This window comes from Budorcas taxicolor, chromosome 22 (genome assembly GCF_023091745.1).
Source record: "Budorcas taxicolor isolate Tak-1 chromosome 22, Takin1.1, whole genome shotgun sequence".
Classification (NCBI taxonomy): Eukaryota; Metazoa; Chordata; class Mammalia; order Artiodactyla; family Bovidae; genus Budorcas; species Budorcas taxicolor.
The window spans coordinates 54,241,580-54,260,397 of NC_068931.1; the positions used below are offsets into that span (position 1 = coordinate 54,241,580).

Consider the following 18,818-nt stretch of genomic DNA (forward strand, 5'->3'; position numbering starts at 1 on the left):
ATCCCCTCCCACTTTCCACCCCATCTCATACCTCTAGGTTATCACAGAGCAGCAGATCTGAGCTCCCTGCATCATTCATCAGATGGTTTTTGTATATATAATTGAGCATATATTAGGTGCTCAGTACATGTTTTCTAAATCGATGATGAAAGAATTTACAGTAATTAAAATGGAAAATATATAATGTGCATTGCCTAAAAATAACTAATAGATAATGGGTTTTATTTTTTAAAGTTGTAAAAAGCTTATACAAATTTAGTGGTTTCTCTGTGTGTGGCCTATTACTCATTTTAATTGGAACTTTAATCTTTTCTTTTTGTATTGTAGTTGTTTTTAGGAGAAATGAATAGAAGTAACCAGTTTTGAGGAAGCCATGGCAAAATCAAATACAAAACACAGAGTTTGTTCTCGGCAATCTTCAGTATCTTCTCTGTTAAGCTGCAACCTGAATGGCAGTAATTCCTCTAACTCTGGCGCTTTTCAATATAAGGATAAACTGTACAGTTCTGCATCTCAGGCTCTACAGGCCTATATTGATGATTTTGATCTAAGCCAAATGTGTCTTGGGGCAAGCACTGGAAAGAGTAACATTGTTAAATGTCCTGCTAATATGCCGGACTTCTCCAATTACATTTGTAAACCAAACAATGGTATGCTTTTATCCTTTGTTTTCTTTTTGCCTGTTGATTTAAAGCATTTTGAGAGATGTATAGTAGTCTTAGAAAACTAAATGCTTCATTTTGTTCTTTTGGAGTAAAAAATGACTTGTAATGTTGTGATCTGTATATATTTCTTAAATGATTCTGTGATTTTTTGGTTCTCTGGAGTTTTGGGGTAAAGATCCTCTTTTGACTTTGGAGTAGAAGCTCATAAAATGCAACTAGTAATAGCAGATGGCTGATTCTAAACCCTTAAGCCATTCTGTTACAGTGTAATGGAAAGAACATTGAGTTGGTGGTTCTAGCTTCCATTACCTAGCTTAATGACTTTAAACAAATCTCAGCCTTTCAGAATTTATACTTAATCAGTTCAGTTGAGAGGATAGGGCTGTGTTCGTCTTCTTGTCTATATTCTTGGGGCGGTAACATTCACAGGATGTTAAGGATTATTCCTTGGTCAGAGGTCCATTGGGGCTTCCCTGGTAGATCAGTTGGTAAAGATTCCATCTACAGTGCGCGAGACCTGGGTTCGATCCCTTGGTTGGGAAGATCCCCTGGAAGAAGACATGGCAACCCACTCCACTGTTCTTGCCTAGAGAATCCCCGTGGACAGAGGAGCCTGGCAGGCTGCAGTCCATGGGGTTGATAAGAGTCGGACATGACTGACTAAGCACAGCACAGCACGGTATCGAGGTCCATGAAAACAAGTTTGGAAAATGCATCTGTTGATAACCCAGTTAACACTTGACTGACCCCTAGGGTGAAAAAAGTTTACATCAACTGTTAGAAAGAAGTGGGCAGTATATTCCAGAAGAGGAGAATTAGAACAGCTGTTCTGTGTGTGTGAATGCTATTTCAGGGTTAGCAAGCAAGAAAGCAAATTATTTTTTCATCTAATTTAATGACTTGTTTTTTTCCTGTGTTGCAGCCAGTTGAGTAACTGGTATTCATGTGAGTGTATTAGTGCTTTGGGTATGTCTAGATGAAGAAACTGTAAATGAAAGAATACGTGAATATTTAGGAGGCTGGAGAGAAAAAAGTGTATCAAGTAGTTAAATTGAAGAGATGTGAAGGAAAAAAAAAACACATCCTATTACATAAACCTATACGTTTCAGGCTTTTAATCAAAGCTTGAGTAAAGATAAAGGAAAAACAGCAAACATGATTCTTAATTCTCAATTCTCATTTACTGTTGAATATTATGAAGTATTTTTATATGTGATACAGGAAGATAAACAGAATTCTGCTTTGTTTTTCAGCTTTTGAAAATCTTGATGACAAAAGACATTTATCCTTATCCTATAGAGGACAGACTCTTAATGACATAGACTCCATTAGTCTAACAACTGATGATCTGTTAAAGCTTCCAGCAGATGGATCATTTTCTTTCACTTATTTTGAATCAGGTCACGGAAGTAGCAAGAAAAACAGGAAACACATTGGAAGACTGAGTTCATCTGACAGAGAAAAGAATCAGAATTTTCGAGAACCAACTGCTCTCCAGGGCAAGGATAACTTAGTTACCCCACTTGTATACACAAATATAAAAGGAAGGCATTGTGGCAGGCTAAAAACCCCAAAACTCATGAATAAGGCTAGTAAAAGCGTTTCTGTACCATCTTTATCTTTTTCCAAAAAATTATCTTTTAGGGACAGTTCAGAACACAATCTTGAAAAGAATTATCCAAGATGGCTCACTAGCCAGAAGTCTGACCTTAATATTTCAGGGATAACTAGTATACCGGACTTCAAGTACCCAGTCTGGCTCTACAATCAAGACTTGTTACCTGATACAGATAGTCAAAGAATACATCAAATGTGTAAAGAAGATCAGTGTTCTCCTAGGCATAGTTACCAGGCACAAAGAACTTCTCGGCTAATGAATAAATTAGATTGTTTTGAATATTCTTTTGAACCTTCAAACATTTCACATTCCTTGAGTGAGGATAAAGGATTACTGACTGAATATAAATGTGGTCCTGAACCTAGCCAATGTCTGTGTGAGAATCCGCTTCTTCCAGGATCCAAACAGCCATTCAGTGGTAATTGTTGTTTTTTTGTGGTTTTACTGTTTTTAAGAACCAAAGAAAGTGCTGTAAATTTGACTAGCATCTAGGATCTGTTATATTCTTGATATAATGCTCAAATGATGTTTTTGTTTTGAACTCTTATCACCTTTATTTATGTCGTATTCTGTGACTAGAAAAATGTCTTATTTTTTTCTTTGTGTCATAACAAATGTCACATTTTAACATAGCTTGCTATTGTGGATATGTTTATATTCCAAATAATGTAAATTCTTGTTGCCTTTATAAGATTTTACTCTGCTTTGCATTTATTTTTTTCTTACAGAATTAATGTAATCTTTTAAATTAGGTGACAAAATTGAATTGCTTATCCTGAAGGCCAAGAGAAATCTAGAGCATTGTACTGAAGAGTTACCAAAGTCTATGAAAAAGGATGACAGTCCTTGTTCATTAGATAAACTTGAAGCGGAAAGATCATGGGAAAATATTCCTGTTACTTTGTAAGTTAAAATGCAGCATTCAGTTTTCCAAATGAAGAATGCCATGTACACATCTGATTTCATCTTTAACTTAATGATAATTAACAATGGTAGTATCATGGTATTTTTATAGAGCATAACTTTCAGTGTTGTTTGCTTTAGATCGCATTTTTCATTAGTTACCACAAGATGGTGATAACTTTAGGTACCTTATATAACTTTTGTCTTTGTTACATGATCCTTTCGTTGCGCTATAAAATATTGATATATGTTTAATAGGAATTAGAACCAAAAGCAACTATTTTGCAAATGGAGAAGGCTATTAAAATTTTACTGCTTTCTTTTTTTACTTTTAAGTTTTATCTTCCTCTATATTCTCTTTATATTTTAGAATATTCATCATTTACATTTTAATATTTTTCAATTATTATTTTCCATAAATGATGGTACAATTTTTGTATGGTAAATGTTTGAAGTTTCTAAGAGTGTTTTCATTTGTGTGTTAAACCTCTCTGTGATACAGTTGCTCAGAATAATTTAAAAAGTGTTCACCCATGAATGTGAGTGTAGAGGAAGAATCTAGGAAAGCTGCTTTTCTCAGTGATATTAATTCCATGTCAGAAATGCATTCTTTGTAATCCTATATCCTGTCCTAGGCTCTGATAATTTAATAGTTGTCTAAACCTTCATTCTGTTTAGAGTTTATTTCCTGACTCCTTCTTTGATTACTTCTCAGTTGAGCATCTTATTTTCTTAAATGTGGACATTGACTGTAATTGCAGTTTAGAATCTTGATTCTGTCATTTCCTTGCTGAGATTTTGTATAGGTTGCTTCTACTTTGGGGTTGTGAGGATTCAGTTGATTAGAAAATAAATATGAGGTACTTAGGACAGTTTCTGATTTATGACACTCCCTTGTAAATTGTAATAGTGGTGGTGATCATCCAGAATATTTTTTGTTTGTTCAGCTTCATTTCTCAACTGTTGGTTCATTAATGTGTTTAAAAAAAATCAGCAACAACTAGGATTAATAATTAGTTCACTTAATTCTTACAGTTCTCTATTTTTCATATTTACTAATTTCTTATTTTCTTATCAGTTGGTTTTATTGTGTCTGTATTTGTAAAGTCCTATAGGGTGAGCAAATATCAGAGGTGCTTAAATTGAGTAAAGCTTTTGAATATACTAGATGTATTTTGTAATTAGATACTATGACTTCTGACTTGTATACCATCATATTATGATGGATATGTTTTACATAAAATTATTGATGGTATGATAAGGTGTAGATCTGACTTCAGTGTGATATTGACAAATTATTAATCTGTCATCAAAAACAAAATTGACTAGGTAGTAGTGTGCTAAAAGAATAACCACAGCCAGAAAGTTGTTTTTGTTTTTTTGGTATAACTTTCTGTAATAGAAAATGTCAAACACATACAAAAGTAGAGGAATAGTATGATGATTCCATATATATCCAGCAGTCGTTTTTTATAATCAGATAAATGCTTTTTTGATGATAGTTGGTGGATGTACAAACTCTTTGGTAAAGAATGGGAGGAAAAACTACTTGGGAACAAGAAAAAGTTCATAGTAAATTACAAATCAGATGAGTGAATAATGAAGAACGGCTAATTACTGAGAAAAAAATTTGCATTATGATGTTCACGTGTTTTAAGAGTCTTAGATGTGTGAATACTTGAGTTAGATACACATATTGATATATAAATGAGAGAGATAGAATGAGTTTATTCTCTGCAGCTAATGGAATTTTGTTTTGAGAAAATTTTTACTTTTGCTGGGGATGCACTTTTCTTCCCCTTGAACATTAAGAAAAAAACATTTATTTATTGAACTTCTTTTAAATGTCCCAGGTATGGAGAGTTAAATTTATGTAGTGTATGAGATAAGAAGGACTGCAGATGTAGAAACTGAAGTGAAGGGGAAGTTTTGTGAAGTCATCCCATGAGTGGGATTGGGATTTGCACAGGAATCTTAGTTTCAGAATTAACCCTTCTCCCACTTCACTCTGTCCTTAGTGCCAGTCCTGGAGGAGAAGTCTCTTCTGTTGCTTTGATTAGAAGCATGTAGTTGCATCTTAATAGAAACTTATAAATTTGTGGGGGCTTTGTGTATTAATATTGAGTGACCAAAAATGTTTAATTGGAAAAATGTACTGCTTGTTTCAAACAAATGTGCTTTTGGAGGATACATATATTTGAAGGCTCATTTATTTAATTAAAGACTAATGTCTTCAGTTTCTTTATCTTTTTCCTTAAAGCTTTACAGGAGAAGCAAGGAGATAGGGAGTGATGAAGGAAGAAGTTAAGGGAGAAGATAAAAAGAAATTATCAAGCAACATCCATAGGAATCCTATCTATAATGGTTACTTCATGGTGACTATTTAAAATGATAACAGTCAGTTATATACTGTCTAACTTTTATCAATTGGGAACTTATATGCTGTCTTGTATCCTTAAATCCTAGCAAATCTCCTGTTCCTGTTAACACTGATGATAGTCCTCAAGAAATTCCAAAGACAAAGTATGCTAATGAATTCCTTGAAGATTTTTTAAATGATGATAATCAGGTGGGTGACATTAAATCTTTTTATCTTATTAAAGGAATAGTTATGACTAATGTATTAATTTCTTTAAGTTATTTGGATATAATAATTAATTATAATTAAAACAGAAAATGGCTCAAATCCTCTTTTCCCCAGCACATATCTATGAGACCATCACTCCTAGAATTACTGATAATTTTAGTATTCTGAAGTAGAGGGACCTGGAATTGAACTCTCTGGGGAGCCTAAATTGTCATTACAGTGATTTCTTTTTTTTCCCCCCCTGGAAAACATGTAAAACAGCACCTTACAGAGTAAATTATATTTTCCCATAGGGCAGTTGCTTATTGACAGTTGTGTTTCTAAGATACAGTTATACATCTGTTTAATTTAAAATGAGAAATTTATCACTCAGCTTTAAAGAATCAGCACATGTACATCTCGCAAGTAATCCTGAAATAAACTGTAAATACATAAGGAATGATTATAATATTTATAATTTTAATTCATGGCTGTTAAATATTGAATACACTTTTGAGATACATCTGAAAGAGTTGAGAGATTGAACATTCCAGACAAAAATTAGCTAAAAATTTTAATATATATCTTTTCCTTCAGTGAAATTTACTAGAGAAAGTAGAGGTTGTCAGAACGTGTCTGACCTTAGTGCTCTAATAAGATACTATAGCAAATCCTGGGTAAGTGAAACTTAATTATCAAATATTTATTTGCCAGATAAATTTGAGTACCAAACACTTTTCTAGGAATTGTACTCCTAATAGTGAATAAGAGAAGAATCCTTGCCTCTTGGATTTTTTATTCCAAGTTGGACAGAGGAGCTATATCAAAATGAAATAGGCAATGGTGACTGAATAACAACAGCAAACAGTCATACATAAGTGCTGTGCTCAGACATGTCTGACTCTTTGCAGCCCCATGAACTACAGCCCACCCGTCTCCTCTGTTCATGGGATTTCTCAGGCAAGAATACTGGAGTGGGTTGCCATTTCCTACTCCAGGGGATCTTCCCAACCCAGGGATTGAACCTGTGTCTCCTGCATTGGCAGATGGATTCTTTACACCATTGTGCTACCTGGGAAGCCCATGTATAAAGGAGAGTCTTACAGATGTTGTGAAGAAAAACTGATTGAGATAGAGAAACGAGGGCAGAGAAATTGTAGCTGGAGTGGGCAGGAACAGCCTCTCTTCTGAGGTGATGTTTGCACCCAAACCTAAAATGAGTGAGTAAGTGATACATACACTCATAGGGAAATAACTTTTCATTTAGAGGGAATCGTAAGTGCAGAAACCCCAAGGCAGAAAAATGTTCAAGGAAAATCAGAGTCCAGTCAGTGTAGCTCAGTCAGAATGAGCAAGGAAGAATGGTTAAGAGATAAGATGGTAACCAGGAGTCAGATCGTGTCGGTATGTAAGCAATGGAATGAAGATTTTACATTTTAAGTGAGATGAAAAGTGCCTGGAGTACTTTGGAGGAATGAAATGAGCAGATCTACACCTTAAAATATAAAGTGGCGGTGGTATGGAACATAGACTTGAGAGGAGCTGGAGAAGGACAAGGAACCCAGTTAGGAGGCTTTAGCCATCTTCCAGAATAGGGATAGTCAAGGCTTGGGTTAGGTGGGAATGTTAGAAGTGGTCAGATATAGTTAGATTTGTGATGTGTTCTTAAGGTGACTGGGTAGGATGGAGACAGGAGATTCAAAGAGTGAGTCCAAGATGTTTGAGCCAAACAACTAAAGCAGTGGGTGGTACAGTTCACTTAGTTGAGGTGAACCCTGGTAAAGGAACAGGTCTGTGTGAATTTTGTAAAGTTTGAGATGGACGGGAAGGGAAGGAAGGGAAGGTGTAGCCGCTCAGTCGTGTCCGACTCTTGCGACCCCGTGGACTGGAGCCTACCAGGCTTCTCCATCCATGGGATTCTCCAGGCAAGAATACTGGAGTGGGTTACCATTTCCTTCTCCAGGGGATCTTCCCGACCCAGGGATCGAACCCGGGTCTCCCGCATTTGAGGCAAACGCTTTAACCTCTGAGCCACCAGAGAAGACCATTAAATACTAACCAGCCAATTCCTTTTCTTCTGCCTTTACACACACACCACCTCACTACCACTGTGGTTTTCAATTTTTAAATAGTTTTAAATTTATAGAAGGTTGCAAAAATAATACAGATAGTTCCTGCCACCCTTCTCTCAGCTTCCCTCATGTTAACATCTCACTGACCATAGTGTAATTTTCACATTGGCAAAATACTGTTACTGAAACCACAGACCTTATTCTGATTTCACCAGTTTTCCTGCCAATGTCCTGTTGCAAGATGTAGCATTGCATTTAGTTGTCATATCTCCTCAATCTGCTTCAGTCTTGACAATTCCTCAGTCTTGTCTGTCATGATCTTGACACTTTTGAAGACTTAATAGTCAGTTGGTTTTTTTCTGTAGATTGTTCCTCAGTGGGGTTTATCTGAAGTTTTGTTGTGATTAGAATGGAGTTATGAATTTTTGGCAAGAATCCAACAGAAGTCATGCTGTGCCCTTCTCAGTGCATCATATCAGAGGGGTCATGATGTCATTGATAATACTGATGATGTGTCTTAGTTCAGACTGCTGTAGTAAATATGCTGTAGACCAGGTGGCTTAACAGCAGACATTTGTTTCTCACGTTTCTGGAGGCTGAGAAGTTCAGATGAAGGTGTCTGATGAGATCCTGCTTCCTCGATTTCAAGTGGCCATCTTCTGGTATCCTCATGTGGCAGAGAGCAGAGAGGGAGCAAGCTTTCTGTGTCTTTTCCTGTAAGGGCACTAATCCCGCTCTTGAGAATTCCACCTTCATGACCTAGTTCCTTCATAGAAGCCCCTCCTCCAAGTGCTGTCACGTTGGGATTAATTCAGATTGCACATTTGAATTGTAGGGGGCACACACATTCAGTCCAGAGCAGTATACTGATACGATAATATGTAATTATCATAGAAATTTATTTTTATATTTATTTATAGATAATTTATATTTATTATAGATAAAACTATAATAATATGTTAGTACTGGTGATATTAGTCTTGAACATATGGTGCCTACTGGCTTTCTTTTTAGTAAAATTACAGTTTCCCCTTGTAATTAATAAATATCTCAGAGGAGATGCTATGAGACTGTGCAAATATTAATAGTCTCAGACTTCTGTCCACTGTTTTTAGCATCATTGGTGGATCTTGTTTTTTCGTCTCAATTATTAGTTGAAATTCTTGTGTAATGAGCTCTTCCTCCCCTCCCCATTTATTAAACTTTTTATTGGGATTCAGATTTTTTTAAAACTTCTTATTTTGTATTGGGGTATAGCTGATGAACAATTTTGTGAAAGTTTCAGGTGACTGGCAAAGGGACTCAGTCATATATATACACGTATCCATTCTCCCCCAAATTCCCCTCCCATCCAGGCTGTTACATAACATTGAGCAGAGTTCCATGTGCTGTACAATAGGTCCTTGTTGGTTATCTGTTTTAAATAGATAGTGTGTACATGTCCATCCAAACTCCCTAACTATCCCTTCCCTCCAACATCCCCCCCCAACCCTCTAAGCAACCATAAGTTCGTTCTCTAAATCTGGGGACTTATAGATATTTAATTCTTGGTTTGAAAGAAAGAAAAGTGAAAGTGAAGTTGCTCAGTTGTGTCCGACTCTTTGTTACCCCATGGACTGTAACTTGCCAGGCTCCTTTGTCCATGGGATTTTCCAAGCAAGAATACCGGAGTGAGTTGCCATTTCCTTCTTCAGGGGATCTTCTCTACCCAGGGATCGAACCTGGATCTCCCACACTGCAGGCAGATGCTTTATACAGTCTGAGCTACCAGGGAAGCCTGGTGTTATTTTCTAGGTTTACAATATAATATTATTTTGCTGCTTAAATTGTTCCAGTTGAGGCCATAAGAGTTGCTTCAGGTTGGCTCTTGTGTCCTTTTGACATGTCCCTATCATTTTTTGAGGACTTCTTTGAGGAGCCATGGTTTCTCTTTATTTGGAAACTGTGTTTAGAAACTAAGACCTAGGCGTGAGTTGTGCTTATTGCTCCTGGGTTGTTCTTTATGCTAGACTTTCTCAGCAGGCAGACTTAGAAAACATGTTTACTAACCCACATATACAGGTATACATGTTTCTATATCTATTTATATATGTATTAATATATTTTGTGTGTAGGTATAAAATCATGAGTTCATACTAATACTAATTCCAGTTCAATACCACGGTATTAGTTTTAGCCCTTTCTGTTCTTTATTTGTAACTTCTTTCTCCTCTGGTAAGAATCTCTGCCCTTATTATCTATAATAGATTTACTTGTTTTTTCAGGCTTAGCATATGCATAGTTTCAGAATTGCTGTAAGAAATAGATTTACTAGCTGTGTTATATTGTTTATGTGTGATTCTTTTTGTCTTTGAGGCTTCCCTAGTAGCTCAGACAGTAAAGCATCTGCCTGCAGTGGAGGAGACCTAGGTTTGATTCCCGGGTCGGGAATATCCCCTGGAGAAGGAAATGGCAACCCACTCCAGTATTCTTGCCTGGAGAATTCCATGGACAGAGGAGCCTGGTGGGCTGTAGTCCATGGGGTCTCAAAGAGTCGGACACGACTGAGTGACTAACACACACATACTTTTTGTCTTTAGCCGTATGATATCCAGTCAAAGTATTCTTTTCCAAAGTTACCTTGGTTAATTATTTTCTGCTCAGCTCCTTTCAGTGTGGTCATGTTGTTCGTTTGTAATACTGTTAGGTCATTTTCTTATTGTGTAAATTGGGTTTTTCCCACATTTTGTGTGGTTTAAATGGTTGTTTTTTGAATATGTGAAACAGTACTATAGTTCTAAGAGTCAAAGCTATACCAAAAGATGTACTCAGGCATTCACTCCCAGGATTTAATACCAAGTCTCAGAACAAATTCTATCAAACGTACTGAACAGCATTTATTAAACATTCTTTAGTTTTCTTGTTTTTGGTACTCTGACCACAATTTTGCCTGAAAGGTTCACTTAAGGCAGACACCAAATTTCAGAGGCAAGCTTTTGTAACTTACGATTAGCATTAGGCAACTAGAATTTCTTCTAAACCAGTGACTGGATGCATATCGTTTAGAGATAACGCCTCAAGTGCTGTCTCCGAGGTTGCAGGAGTATAAACCAAACTGAATCCTTATGCTGTTTCTTTTTCTTCTTTTTTAAAATTTTGGTAAAGTATTCATAGTATTTTGACCATTTTTAAGGGTATAGTATATAGTTCCATGCGATAAGTATCTTTACATTGTGTATCCATCATCTCTATCGCTAGGACTTTTTCATCTTTACCCACTGAAACTCTGTACACATGAAACACTTAACTACCCATGCCTGTTTACCCCCATGCCTATTTACTACCCTCTGCTGGCACCATTCTACTTTCTCTTGATAAACTTGATTATTCTGGAAACCATGTATGTTTTAGTCTGCTGAGGCTTTCATAACAAAATGCCATAGGCTAGATGGCTTAAACAACAGATATTCAGTTCTCAAAGTTTTGGAGGTGGGATTATCTCAGATCAAGATGCTAACTTATTATTTTACTGGTGAAGGCCCTTTCCCTAACTTGCAGACAAACCACCTTCCCACTGTGTCCTCACATGGCCTTTGCTTGGTCTCTTAATCCTATAGTTATCAGAGTCCCACCTTTAAGACCTCACTAAACTTAATTACCTCCTTATAGCCCTCTCTCTCAATACAGCCACATTCAGAGTTAGGTCATGAATTTCGGGGGTGGGGTGGGGTGAGGTGGGGTCTGGGGGGAGGACACAGATTCAATCCATAGCATAGTATAAGATGAATCATACTATATTTTTCTTTTTGTTATCGACTTATTTCATTTAGTGTAATGTTGTCAAGGTTCATCCATGTTGTATCAGAATTTCCTTCCTTTCTTAGAATGAAGAGAACACCATTGTGTATTTGAAATGCTAGTTCTTGTTCAGTTGATATCAGCTTCATTTACACACTTGAAAGGAGCATGTTGGCTTACCTGCTTCTAAGGACCTTTCACTTGTAAAAATCTATGATTTTAAATGTGGTAAATCAGTGTGTTGCAAATGTAAACATGCACCATTCATTGTAAAAGAACAAGGGCTAGAAAGGATATGCCAACATTTTAATAATGATTGTCTTTAAGTGACTCCATCTGGGGACTGGGAAAGAGGAAGTTGAGTTACAGTTTTGATTTGGTAAAACACTTTATTGACATGTATTATTTGGATTTTGCATTAATTTTATATTGTGGGGAAATAATGCAGAATATAACTTTTCCCCTTATGAATTTGAGTGGTTTATTATTCATGTGTTTTAACTTTAGAGCTGTACCCTTTCTGGAGGGAAACATCATGGACCTGTTGAAGCCCTGAAGCAAATGTTATTTAATCTTCAGGCAGTGCAAGAAAGTTTCAATCAGAATAAAACTACAGAGCCAAAAGGAGAAATTAAACAAGTAAGCATAAACGTAATTTATGAACTGAAATCTATGAATGCAAATTGAGATCTGTGAAGGATATGATTTCCTCCTAGATCTTTTTGTAGTTTTTCCCTCTAGTTTTATGTTAATAAGCATGGTATATAGTGAACAAACATTTAGAGGCATACTTTAGGACCATTGCAGAATAAAGTTATATTTTTGGAATTAAAAGTTTAAGCTTTACTGAAAATTATTTACTAAATTTATTTCCTTGGGAATACGGATGATATTTTTAATGTGTTCTTATTAATCACATATTAAATAACATTTACGTTTGTAATTATATAATATTTTCACTCTTTCATTATATTTGGTGTTTTCAATAATAGATCTCAGAAGATGATCTCTCTAAGTTACAGTTGAAGGAAAGTATGGCTCCTATTACTAGGTCACTTCAAAAGTAAGTGTTCTCTGTTAATTTCTGAGTATGCTATGAATACAAATCTGTTTTAGTCATTGCTTTGATTGAAATCAGAAGGTTACAGGATGGAATTAAGTAGCTCTAAGAAGGAAGACATGTACTAGGTATATTTCAGCTTCCTAGAGCATGTTGTTTAACCCTGAGACTTTTCTCTTAAACGTGTGCTATTTTCTATTTAAAATATTCTTAGGGCTTAATGAGATAACTGTGGACACTTAAAATATAATAGATGGGAATGGCCTGGAGAAATTTTCTTTTTCCCTTCTGAGTAACATCAACAGTTTGAGAGAGCATTGGTGTGGGTATTCTGGATGAACAGCTTGTGCTTGAAACGAGTTGTCCTGTGTTCTCTCTAGAAGAGATAAGTAATCATATCATTGTTTGATAATGTCTCCGAAGAATTCTAAAGGGAATATAATGGCCTGGAAGATAGGTCCAGATGCCCTAAGGTGTTAATCTACTTATTTTCTTAGTTACATTATCTTAAAAGTTGGAAAGAATACAGTCTTTCCTATAGTCATGATGTTGATAGACGAGAAGGTTCTATTTTATGGATTTGGTTATGTGAATATGAGGTGTCCTCAAAAGATGGAATATGCAGTTTAGTAAACACTAAGATTAAAATTTTTTACTTTGTAACATTATTTTGCTTGGCTGTAAGTGGGCTAGACAAATACTGACTACCTTTTGTCCTTTCAGAATTGCTTAGGATTCTCTTATGTAAGGAAGCAGTAAAAAAGTGAAACCCTAGACATGTAAATTTATAATTGTCATGAGAAAGATATGTATATCATTTTTGTTTTCATACTTTAAAAAATATGTATGAATTTCTGCCTCTATTCTGGGTAGAAATGATCCCTCTTTCTTTGTTGCTTGCCATAGTCTTGGCTATAATGTTTCATATCTAATAGGATTCAGTGAGTAATGATACTAATAACTAACCTTTATTGAACATTTACCAAGTATCAGTGTTCTTAGTGCTTTTGTATGTAATTCATGTGATTTTTTTCAACCCTGTGAGGTAAGTACTATTATTTGTTTCATAATACAGATCAAGTAATAAAGTAACTTGCCCAAGGCTGCCTGGCTAGTAATTCAAACCAGACAGATTCTAGTCTGTGTTCCTAATACTACTCTCTAATGATAGTGGTGCAGTGCCTCAGTTGATTATCTTGGATAAAGACCTCGTTCTGCTTTAAAATTTAAAGTAGATGACCTCAAGCTTTCCACAGTTCTTAAAAACATTGATATTGAACTTGTGTCACAAGACTTAAGTGTATTTTCCGAGTTAAAGTACATAGCCCAGAAGATGTTTTTCTTGGTGGAAATGAACTCTTAACCATACGTAATTAACCACAAAAATTGATAATGATTGTATAGGACCATTTTCTATAATTTTTTTTATAGTAATAACTTTTTTCTAGCTTAGATCATTAGTAATCTTGTCTACAGAAGGCCAGTTTTAGAGAGTAAGAGTCCAGTTTTGTTAGATGGGTCTTAGCTGTTGATTCTTTTGGATTAGCTGAAGCAACCTTAATTTGGCTTTTATTTTACATTTTGAAAGTATTATCAGTAAAGCATTTGTAGTATTATGAAGTAAGTTTAGATTTTTGAAGAAAGCATGTCATTTCCCCTCTCCCCCTTATTTTCAGTCTTTAGATAAGACTGATTTAAGGACAAGTTAAAATTAATTCAGTCTCAGAATTCCTCTTACTAGACTGCAAAATATTCTGTTTCGGATTATGGTCATCTTTTCATACTTTAAAGGAACCCAACTTTTGCAGAAGTTATAGATTGTATTTTAGGTGCTTTAATTACTTTTCTAGGGTGTTTCTCCCCAATCCTCAAATAACTGGATTTTCTTTCTAACAGTTTGGATTGCTAACCAGTTCATTAAAATATCTTTTCTAGCTTTAGAAAACTCCCAAGATCTTAGTATGGGTTCTGTTTACTCCCCTGGACACAGTTTTCTTAGGTTCTCCTATTAGAAATAACAGAGACAAGGATTCACTGGACCTGAAGTATAAATGGCTGATACAGCTTAAGATGTTATTTTTTCCAGAAAGATTTTGCTATTAGTAGGAATCAAAGTTATATTTGTTTTGTATCCCTATAATACTTAGTTTTGTCTTATGTATTTGCATATTAAAATTATCATCTTTAAGCAAATGAAAGAATTGGGTTTTGAGCGAGTACCTTTTCTAAGATCTTTTGTTATGTCGTATAAGCTTAGGCTGATTGTAAAAAAATATAAGCTTAGGCTGATTGTAAAAAATGAGCAGTTGCATATTGTTCACACGCTATAAAGGTGAGCAATGGTGGATGATTACAGAATTATCAGTCCTCCAAAAATAATTTGGTTTTGGCCTCAGGACATGTAGTTTTATATATTAATTGGAGATGAATGTGTAAGAATTCTCAATAATAAAGGTCATGCTGTGAAGACCATGCTTAATGATAGCTGGAAAATTGTCTTGTTTCTCAGATCTCCTTTCCTGCTCAGTTTTCTGGTGTTCGTTCTATACTAGGGATAGACAGAATTAGCTCTCAGACTTGCAAAACATGACCCTAAAGCAAAGATTTTTCTTTATTCTAATGTGCTCGTATGTCACTTAGATCTAGAAAATAGTAGGCATTTTGTCCTGAAAAGCCTTTTGTTCAGTTCTTGCTGAATACTAGGCTGAATATTGGTCAGTAAACATAGTATTTAAGAGAACAACCAATATAGTAGTACTAATAGAAAAGCAAATGCAAGATATCAATCAGTAAATTAAAATATAGCTGAATTGTCGTCATATAATCAGTGTTGCTGAGTTCCTGGGGGTTGATTTGTATGTATTTGAATGGTCATTGGTAGATGCATTGTCACAATAAGAAATGAGTTTTTAAATTTCAGTTTTTAAGGTGAGTGATTACTCAGTGTTGTAATATAATCCTTAAGTTGATCTTTTCCCATTAACCTGTTTTTTCACTTTTTAACAGAAGAAAATCAAGAAAAATTTCCTTTTGTAATTTTATCCTTCCCTTCTCCTTTACTTACCTTTGAAATACCAATCACTTTTGATAGTCTCTTTTCTAAGTAAATGGCTCTATTCTCAAAAGAATTAGATGAAAGGAACTGCCAACTGGTTGTATAACTGAGGCAGAGCGACTAACGCGTTCGCATTTCTACTTGGCTTTTTTATTCCTTTCCATTATTACCCACCACCCCCCCTTTCTACCTGACATTGTGTTTTGAAGGCATAAAATATACTACATGGGATTAGAAAGGAAACCAGTTATAGTGAATTAATTATCAAAATATTTAAATACATTTCTGATCAGTAATAATATATGCTTCTCTATTGCATTTAAAATAAGACAATACATTTAAAATACAGGTAAGTTAAAATTCATTTTGTAAAAACGTGTTATTGTGAAGGTCTTTTTCATAACTTGAATAAAAGCATTAAACAATTGTGTGGTCTTTTACTTAACCTTCACATGTTGATCAGCAAACAGTTAAAGAGAATATTGGAAGACGTTGATGTCTGGGTCACCACTGAGACTTCTCTGTTTGGTGAATGAACAAATAGACTTAAAATTTTCTAATAGTTACCTAGGTATGTCATATGAACTTTTGGACTGAGACGGAAAGAATGAGAGTACCTGTGTTATAGCAGTGGATTTAATAACTTGTAATTTTGTAACTATTATATAACTTGTAATTTTGGAATAGTCATGAGTATAGAACATACCTGCAGTGACTATGTGATATGAAAATATCTCTGACTTCTGTAGCATATGAGATCACTTTGGTCTGTTGCTTACATTCATAATGGAAGGAAATGCTAATTTAGAGATAGCGTTTAGTGAAAATAAAGATAATCCCCCCCCCCCATCCCTTTGTATAGATCCTTAAAATCTAAAGAATCTGTGGTCCTCCAATTTGTAAACAATAAGATTGGATTCTAGCCACTTGTCTTTCTGTCTCTTGAATCACAGCCTGAAAAGAAAAAGGAAGATAAGCCCCAAGTATTATATTTACAGGTTATATTCTTCCTCATAAATGTGTGTCTAGGAAGAAGAAAATTCTTTAAGTAGAGAGAGATTACTATAGGATGTAGAAATAATGAAGTCTAGTTTGACCTGTAATTGCTTAGTAATAACCCTGGGTAAGTTATTGTCATTTAGTTAATGAAGATGACAATCTCAAAAATTAACAGAAGCTGTTGAATGGGTGCCAGAATTCAGATTCTTATTACATTTGAGTGTCTGAGAGATAGAGTACGGGGAAATAGATGTGATGTAATATAGTAATTAACGCTACTCGTTTTCTCCATCTTACTCTTGGTAAAGTGGAGGATGTATTTTATTTATTATACATCATTGCAACTTTTCACTAATTTCTCACCTTAAAGATTACTGTACCTCATAATTGTTATATTATTTCTGTTTTTCTTAGTCTCTTGTTTATCAGAGACATATTTTTGGATGGTTGATTAACTTATATTTTCTGAGTGATCCTCAAGGATCTGAAGGGTAGGGGAGAGGGAAAGCTGGAAGAATACTTTGAGTGGAAGACTGGAGAGCTAAGGGTCCCTGTCTTGTTGGTTTGTCTGAGGAATGATTGGGAAGACCAGGTTGCTGGTATTATTGAATGTAATTATCATTTGTTTTCCCCATGCTCAATAAAAATGAGTTTTCCTCAATTGTAACTGATTCTTTAGTGCTATTTTTAAAATTTTAGCTGCCTTGAATGTATATGTTAAAAATGAATTATGTCCTTTATTCTTAAATGCTATACATAGTATATCAAAAGGCATCATCTCACTCTGAAAATCACATGGAAAAGATGTTTTAAGTGTGATACAAATGGTACCTGTTACTGTTTTTTATTAGGCTACTTGGTACACTTAAAAAGAAAATCTTTAAATGTCATACATAAGTTTTTATATGTGTATAGAATTTTAGGTGAGTTATTTTAGCCCTGAGTAACTCAGATTGCAAGGTCTTGTAAAGAAAAACTTTCGTAGTTTTGATGCTAAACATTTTCCGTAAGTTTATCTCTCATACTGATTTTGAAGTTAATAAACAATGTAATGACCCTTTCTTACTGTCTGCATTACCTATTCAGTCCTTGATGTTGGTTGATAATGTGTTTTATACTTTTTAATGAAGGGCTTTGCACCATTTATCTCGCCTGAGAGACCTGGTTGATGATACCAGTGGGAAACAGTCACCGAAAATATGAAGAGGAAAATAAAAGTTTAACCAATAAATAGTCACCACAGAACAAAATGTATTTTTTTCATATCGCTTAAACTGACAGTTAACTATAAGCCATACGTTATTCTATGATTGGTTCAAGTATTACATATTTTTTAAAAACCTGACTTGAAAACGTCCGTATATTTTTTTGTGGCCTCTCCTCATTTTGTGCCAAAATACCAGAGGTGAATTGGGAGGACCCATAGTCCTAGTCTGACTTTGGTCTTCAGGCTGTATGTGTCGAATAGTCAAAGATGGATGATTTCTGTTCTTGAAGCTTACATGGACTTAAACCTTCTTCAGCATCCTCATGATTTTATTATCTGATTCTGGATCATTTAGAAGCTTTTCTTGGTTTCTATACAAAATCTTTTAAGTTAAATAGACTCATAAAGGTAATATCCAATGTAAGGAACTTAAGGAATATCAAAATTGTTGATATATCTTATCCATATGGAAATATGTTACTTTCAAGTTTCATAAAGCAAACATTTAAGAATATGTTGTATTTGCAAATAACATTAATTGATGCAGTGCTAAAAGGAATGTTTTTTTTTTTTGAGAGCACATAAATTTTATTTACAAGTAATAACTATATATTTTTGTTACATATGGCATTTATATACAGTAGCATAAATATTTTTTAAATATACACATATGCACTTAAAATTTTTTTACTGATGAAATACACAGCCAACAAACTTTGGAGAGGCCTGCTCTAAAATAAGCAGCAAGGCAAGCACTGGGGGGTAGCATGTTCAATTTTATACGTGGAGATCCAGGAGCCAGCCAAGGGTGGTGAACTGAACCCTCGGCCTGACCAAGGGTCATGTGAGTTACACATGATATATGGCTCTCTGCTGTACGGGTTATACTGGAACAA

At 34.9% G+C, this 18,818-nt stretch overlaps 1 protein-coding gene across 1 annotated transcript; it reads left to right on the forward strand.

Moving 5' to 3' along the window:
• Positions 1-373: 373 nt before the first annotated feature.
• On the forward strand, positions 374-17,918 carry C22H18orf54 (chromosome 22 C18orf54 homolog). Its single transcript, XM_052660573.1, has 7 exons — positions 374-650; positions 1,919-2,164; positions 3,036-3,186; positions 5,653-5,755; positions 12,109-12,240; positions 12,594-12,664; positions 17,846-17,918. The coding sequence occupies exons 1-7, from the start codon at positions 374-376 to the stop codon at positions 17,916-17,918; spliced, it is 1,053 nt and encodes a 350-aa protein (XP_052516533.1).
• The last annotated feature ends 900 nt before the right edge of the window (positions 17,919-18,818 follow it).

What these genes read in the sequence shown, in the direction of transcription:
- C22H18orf54 (XM_052660573.1), top strand. Translation starts at nt 374, where the DNA reads ATGGCAAAATCAAATACAAAACACAGAGTTTGTTCTCGGCAATCTTCA. An exon ending in TTTTAAATGATGATAATCAG is followed by an intron (nt 5,756 to 12,108) that starts GTGGGTGACATT and finishes TTTTAACTTTAG; the next exon opens with AGCTGTACCCTTTCTGGAGG. An exon ending in ATTACTAGGTCACTTCAAAA is followed by an intron (nt 12,665 to 17,845) that starts GTAAGTGTTCTC and finishes TTTTTAATGAAG; the next exon opens with GGCTTTGCACCATTTATCTC.